The sequence below is a fragment of the Ctenocephalides felis genome, unplaced genomic scaffold, assembly GCF_003426905.1.
Source record: "Ctenocephalides felis isolate EL2017-DRISC unplaced genomic scaffold, ASM342690v1 CF-g0.4_SCAFFOLD_01492, whole genome shotgun sequence".
Classification (NCBI taxonomy): Eukaryota; Metazoa; Arthropoda; class Insecta; order Siphonaptera; family Pulicidae; genus Ctenocephalides; species Ctenocephalides felis.
Window position 1 is genome coordinate 45,597,458 of NW_020537646.1, and position 7,062 is coordinate 45,604,519.

At 29.6% G+C, this 7,062-nt stretch overlaps 1 protein-coding gene and 1 pseudogene across 1 annotated transcript in view; both read left to right on the forward strand.

Moving 5' to 3' along the window:
* LOC113370495 (CD151 antigen-like) overlaps window positions 1-2,007 on the forward strand; it is a 32,796-nt gene extending 30,789 nt beyond the window's left edge. The window contains exon 7 of the mRNA XM_026611167.1: window positions 1,773-2,007. Within this exon, the coding sequence (XP_026466952.1) occupies window positions 1,773-1,919 (147 nt within the window). The 3' untranslated portion in view covers window positions 1,920-2,007. The remainder of the gene's footprint in view (window positions 1-1,772) is intronic.
* Window positions 2,008-3,817: 1,810 nt separating this feature from the next.
* Window positions 3,818-6,859, forward strand: LOC113371287 (annotated as a pseudogene).
* Window positions 6,860-7,062: the final 203 nt, after the last annotated feature.

Below are 7,062 nucleotides of genomic sequence, written 5' to 3' on the forward strand. Positions count from 1 at the left end.
CTCGACGTTTCAAGCCATTCTGAATCAAATGAGACCAAATTTGGAAAATGTATGTGTGTGTATGTGTGCCGATTTTTTAACTTTTGTAGACGTTTTCTCAAAAGCGGCTGAACCGATTTCAAAAATTTAAAAGTCATTCCATGTATCTCGATGAGGACTAGTGGTTATTAGTTTTGCGCAACGATTGATCGAGCCATAGGTTTGAAATCAGCAAAAAAGTGTAAAACTTTTCGACCACGTTTTAGCCCACGCTTCTAAATCGATTTTAAAATTCAAAAACCGTTCGAAAGATTCTGGTTTAAAATTGTGCTGATTAGTTTCGTCTTATAGATGATACTAATATATTACAACCCTACGACAAGTCGTTTCATTTTAAAAATTCATCAAAGTTTCAAAAGGTTAGTAGCTTTTTCGACGTTTATTAAAATTAGACGTTTTACTTGATATGATGATAGAGTACCTGGTCTTAATAAACTTACTAAACCATTATAGTCCTGCGAAAACTGGTTCAATTATAGAAAATGATTGAATTTTGAAAATTTGCTTTTAGAAAATACTCTGAGTTGTATTAGACACGTGTTCAATATTCAATAATGTGTAACAAATCTACTTGGAATACCTATAAATCACTCATAAATTAATTAATTTATTATTGATTAAGTCGATACACATATCGAAAATGTAACTTGCCTTAGGGCAAAATACCACTCACAACTAGTTTACAGTACTTACCGTTGCAAGTGCTGTTACTAAATCAAATTAAACTAATTGATATGCCTATAAGATATTGCTTACTTTCATTATATAATCTTCCAAACGCTCTTTTTATTGGTTGCATATATTTTTGTGCGATGAATATCATGCTAGAATATAGTTGAAGAAATGAATGATTTTTTTAAGTAACATGAATTAGTATTCAGTAATGTTTGATAAATCAGTATCTTAAATCATATCAAGGCAAAGTCACTTCAGTATTGCTTTTATGAGAAAAATCTAAAACACTTTTGTAAAAAGTGATTTATGATTTATATTTTGAGGAAAAAGATCTTGCAGTTTTATTAACCCTTCTTTGTACCATTTTTTGACAACTACTTTTAGCAAGGTACAATGAATTTGGTCATAGAGTGAGCATTTATGAATGTTTGTTGGACAGCAAATGATCTCACTTAAAAACCTGATGCTGACTAATGTCAGGCTCTATTACAACTAGAGTCATTTAGCAAAACAAGAATTTAGATTTATTCCAAATTTTTATGCTTTTTTAAAAAAAAAAAGAGGTCCGGGGGATATATTTCAAACAGTTCTTGATTTTGAAACGAGGGCGAAAATAATTTTTAGCACTTTTTACCTAATTTCGAGGAATCGGCTCAGCCTATCGTTGTAAACAAACATTTTCTGGCAAAAATATAAACATTTCTTTCGGGAAGTTAAATCCTTCTATGATACAGGAACAGCAGTCAGATCATTATTGTTCATAGAAGCAGAAACTTTATCAAAAACTATAGCCAACATAAGCTGTAAATGATTTAATAAATGTGTAGATTGAATTTGAATCGTTTGTAAGGTTTGTTTTGGAAAAGAGATAGATGAATGTTGATGATAAGTGAATATTTATAAAAAAAAATTGAGGAAATTCTGCCCTGCTTTAGGGGGCCCCCAAAAAAAATTTGATACGAGGCCCCGCCAATGCACGCTACGCCCCTGACTTCTGTATTTTTATTTTTTTGCTTCATTATTAGTATTTATATAATTCATATAATTTCTTCTTTCAGGGTTGTATACACAGTATGACTGATAGATTGGAGCATCAACTTTGGCTTTTAGGAGCAGTAGGCCTGGGAATGTGCGCTTTGCCCGTATTTGGAATGATATTCAACTGTTGCCTTTATATAAAATTGAAAGATTTTATTGACGATTGAAAAAAATTATTTGAAATTATTTTAACGTACAAATGAGGAGAAATTTGCTTATACCAAAGCTGAATATTGTAAAAAACATTTATTGTATTTTAGTAGACGTTACACATATGGCTTATTTATTAAATGTATTTATAAAAGATATAATAAATATATGATATAATATTACAGATATAATATATGATGTACCTTCTATTACAGAATTTTATGTTATATTTAGTGTTATCAATAACTACCTGTTTCTAAGGTCGTTATAGCTATAACTAGTATCTACTAACTAGCGATTACTAGCAATAACAAACAAAAAAAAATTGCATATCTTTACGTTTCAAAGGTTTCTTACGTTCAAACATTTTATACCTTAAAAAATAGATATACGTGTGTGTTTGTGTGTGTGTGGGTGTATGTATAGATACATTTTTTCGGCGATGTTTTAGAAGCACCTATCAAACGATTTGAATTATTCAAAAAACATTCGAATCCCATTAATGAAGAGACGCGCTGATTAGTTTTTCGTAAAGACAGGTCTAGCCAAGAGTCCAAAAGATATTTCGGAGTTACGGGCCAAAATTTGCAGACATGTAGACAGTTAGGCAGCTAAACAATTGGAAAGGTACCTTTTACGTAAACAGATAATCAGGTGAAAGCGTAGAAAAGAAGTAGACAGAAAGACTGGTGGACCCATTGACCAATAACTGATATACAGGTAAGCTGTTGGTAGCGAGCAGACTGGTAGACATGTAAAAAGGTGGAAAAGTAGGCAGATAAACATGTGAGTACGTAGAATGGACCGGTAGAGAATAAATAGGTGGATAGGTTGGTAGACAGAATAAACAAATCTTTTTTCACTATAATCTTCTGTTTCTAAATTCTAAATGTAAAAATAATTGAAACTCTTTCAAAACTTAAATGACTGTAAGAAAAACCACAAGATTTTATCAATTATCTTGCTGTAACACTTCTGCAATATACAGGCCACCCTCGCATAACACGGAAGTTACGTTCCAAAAAACTAGCGTTATGCGAATCCGTCTTATACGGGATAAAGAACCAGTACAAAAAGATGGGTTACGTTCCAAGAATTCAAAAAAACATGCTACATATCATGATTTTATAATAAATATTGTTATATTTATTATTTTTTTAGGAAGTAATATACATTACATCAAGTATATGATTTTTTTTGCCACAATTAAATGATTAGTGCTATCCAACACGATCTTTTTTTGCGAGATATTATGATCATATGAGCACCTTTCTATACTACCTCCACTTCCGTGCATTATTTTTTTCAAAAACAATTGTATTTGCGATTACTTGCTTTTAGCGAAAAGATATTTTTATATTTACTATAAGCAACGTTATCTTTATTAAAATTTTGTACCCATTTTTTACAGAGGATCTTTGTTTAAGACTAATTGATCAAATGTTCGGATAATCCTAGGATTTTTTTTCTATAGTACGTACGCGCTCGAATGATCAAATTAGTTATCTTTTGCATTAGTTCTCCACATTTGTTGAGCTATTATACTGCGATTTTACTAATTTTAGATTAAATAAAGTTTGATTTTCTAGATTTTACTATATTTTTTATGTTATTAGCGTTTTGCTTAAGTCTCAAACCGTGTTAGAGCGAACCCGTGCTTCAAAATGATCGTGTTATAAGGGGGATGGTATCAATTCTTAAACCGTGTTAGAACTAATCCGTGTTATAGAAGTACCGTGTTTTGCGAATGTTACCTGTATTACTTAGTAATCGGTATTCGACCAAATAAATTATGCTACATAATAAACCGAATACCGAATTACCGAATAATAGTCAAATTGAGTCGAATATTCGTTGAAAAATATTTCACAATCTGACCGCCATGAACGCCCTAAGCGTATCAGTGACAGTTTTAAAGCTTTCATATTAAGTAATATGTCAATTTAACCTCACATAACCTACAAATTACATGATTTTTTCGAAATTAAAGTCCATTTATTACTAACATGATTAAATCAACTATTTTGAAATTGTCTAGTCAAAAATCTTGTGTAAGCTACATTTTAAGGCATTATACTAATAGAAATGTATTAAAATTAAGTGAAAGAGGATTGTTTCAAGATATATTTCCTGAAGAAGCGGTGTAAGTTGTTTCTATCATTTAACAATAAATAATTAGAGGTATACAATAAATGTTTACTCTTAATTTAGAACACAAGCTCGGGACACACTAAATACAGAACCTCAATGTATGTATGCCGGTTTTGATCCAACAGCCGACAGCCTGCATGTTGGAAATCTTTTAGTTATAATTGGTCTTCTTCAGTGGCAAAGAGCTGGACATGTGCCTATAGCTTTAGTAAGCAAAATTAATTTTAGTATATTTAATAATTCTCATATTATGTATCTCTCATATCCATCTTTTATCAAATGTATTATATTACAGTGAATTATAAATGTTCCGATGGCATATATGTGTGAATCAATATTTGGATCTATCTTTCTATTATCAGATTCTGTTTTGTTATTATTCATATATCCACAGTGTAAAAAGAAACCAATCAAATTAATTATTGATTTATCTAATGTATTTTGAACTTATATTTAATATAAGTTATATCAAGAGTGCAAAAAAGTTATATCATATAACTTTTCTGCACTCTTCTGTTTTTAAAAAAAATTCTATAGAGAAATTTGTATTTTATATATGTCAGAGGTAAATTATCTATAGTTTTTGTAATTGTATTTTAGTATTTTCAAAGTTGTCTTTCATTACAACTACATATCAATTCAACATATATTATGTTTCAGATTGGTGGAGCAACTGGACAAATTGGAGATCCAAGTGGTCGAACATCTAAACGTTCTGATATATCAGCAAATGATATAAGCATTAATGCAAACAATATTCAAGAAAATATTGAAAGAATATTTAGAAATCATGAAGAAATATTATGGAATAGAAGAGGCTATAAAGGAAAATTAGCACCTTTGAAGTATGTAATTAATTTTAGATGCTGTATCTATCACATTTTATATTCATTGCTGTCCCAATTTTAAACCATTCCAAATATGGTTTATACAGATTATAATATCATATAATACATTGGCATATTTAAATAAAACATTTATTTTCAGGGTTGTCAATAATGAATCATGGTATCGAGGAATGGATGCTATTGAATTTGCTGGGACAGTTGGACGCCACTTCAGAATGGGTAAATTTTATAATTTATATATATATATATATATATATATATATATATATATTTCTTTCATCTAGGAACCATGTTGTCAAGGAGCTCGGTACAAACTCGGTTAAAAGATGCAGGGATGAGTTTTACAGAATTTACATATCAAATATTTCAAGCATATGACTGGTTGCATGTTGTCATTTCAGGTAGTATCAAATGGGTAACATAATTACAATTGTAGAGACCAGTATATGGTGGTCAAGTGTTTCATATTCTATGTTAGGAATTACAATGCCATTGATTACATCAGAAGAAGGTGATAAATTTGGTAAATCTAGTGGAAATGCAGTGTGGTTAAATGAAGAAAAATCATCTCCATTTAGTTTATATCAGTTTTTTGTACGTGTGAAGGATAGTGAGGTATGATGTTATGTATCAATATACTATTAAAATCTTATTTGTATTATTTACAAATGTCATTTCTAGGTTGAACAGTTACTAAAACTTTTTACATTCGATAGTCTAGGTGAAATAGAACAACTGATGTCAAAGCACATTAAGAGTCCAGAGCACAGAATTGCACAGAAGAAATTAGCAGATGATGTTACACTACTTGTTCATGGAGGTATGTCACATTAATTAAAAATATTTTTATTGTTTGATGTTTTACGATGTATCGAAGTTACTAAACAGAGGATACCTACTAATTATTTATTAGATTAATGCTATCTATCTTATAATTGAAACCCATATTAGAGTTTCAGATAAAATGATTTTTATATCAGATTTGATTGATAATGTCACCAAGTTGTTTAAATTTTATAAATAAATTTTAATTTTTATATTTTATTCATATACAGTAGAACCTCGATTAAACGGACTAATGTTGTCGATAGGCATCTGGATAATCAAAAATCCAGATAACCCCATTATAATAATAATGGTGTGTATTTATCAAAAATAACAAATACATACATAGTATCACGAAAATCAATGTTTAATAAGAAATTAACATTTTCTTATGTATGTGCATATATATTTTCTTAGATTATATTACATGCATTACTAAACTGCAGCATAAATTGTCCAAAATTCGAATTGTAGGATTTACATACATATATTTTGTCGCGGTTAGTAGTCTGGATAATCGCAAATGTATGGTCCAGATATTCATTTAAGTTTACATTAAGTTTACAATTTATCGATATATTTAAATTTTTATTGAACAATCAATTCTAATCATAAAATAATGAAAAATGATTTAATAATGTAATGTTATATTCAATTATATAATATTATTATAAGATTAAGTTTCTATTCTATATTTTTTAGAAAAAGGTCTCTTAAAAGCTCAACAGACCTCTGCTGCTCTGTATCAGCGTGACGTTAAGTCTCTTGGTTCATTAAAAATAGAGAATTAGAAGAATTATTTAAAGGGGCAAATGTGTTGAAATATTACCATCCCCTGGAATGAATCTCATGGAATTAGCTCTGAGAGCTCATTGCTTTCCAACAGAAGGTTATTATTTTTTAAGCTATTGTTTTTTTCTTAATATTATTTTTAAATTTTATTTATAGCTGATGCTGTGAGAATAATTCAAGCTGGTGGATTTTATATTAACCACAATAGATGCACAAATATTGCTGAAGGTTTGAGTCCAGTTCATATTTTGCCAAACAATGTTACAATATTAAGAGTTGGGAAAAGAAATTACTGTATTGTCAAATGGCTGAAATGGCATTTCAAACGGCGGGTCATGTAATAATGTGTGCAAGAGGTTAATGAAAGATTGCAATGTTGTGCAACAGGGATCCTGAGATGTTATTTTCTGTCGTTATTTACTGCCTCAACTTATAATGATGTATTTATTAAAATTATAGTATTTCTGGGAGTATGTAAATACTGCATTGTTAATTAAAAACATATAAGAAACGAATGAATACTTTTATAAAATCTGTTCATCTG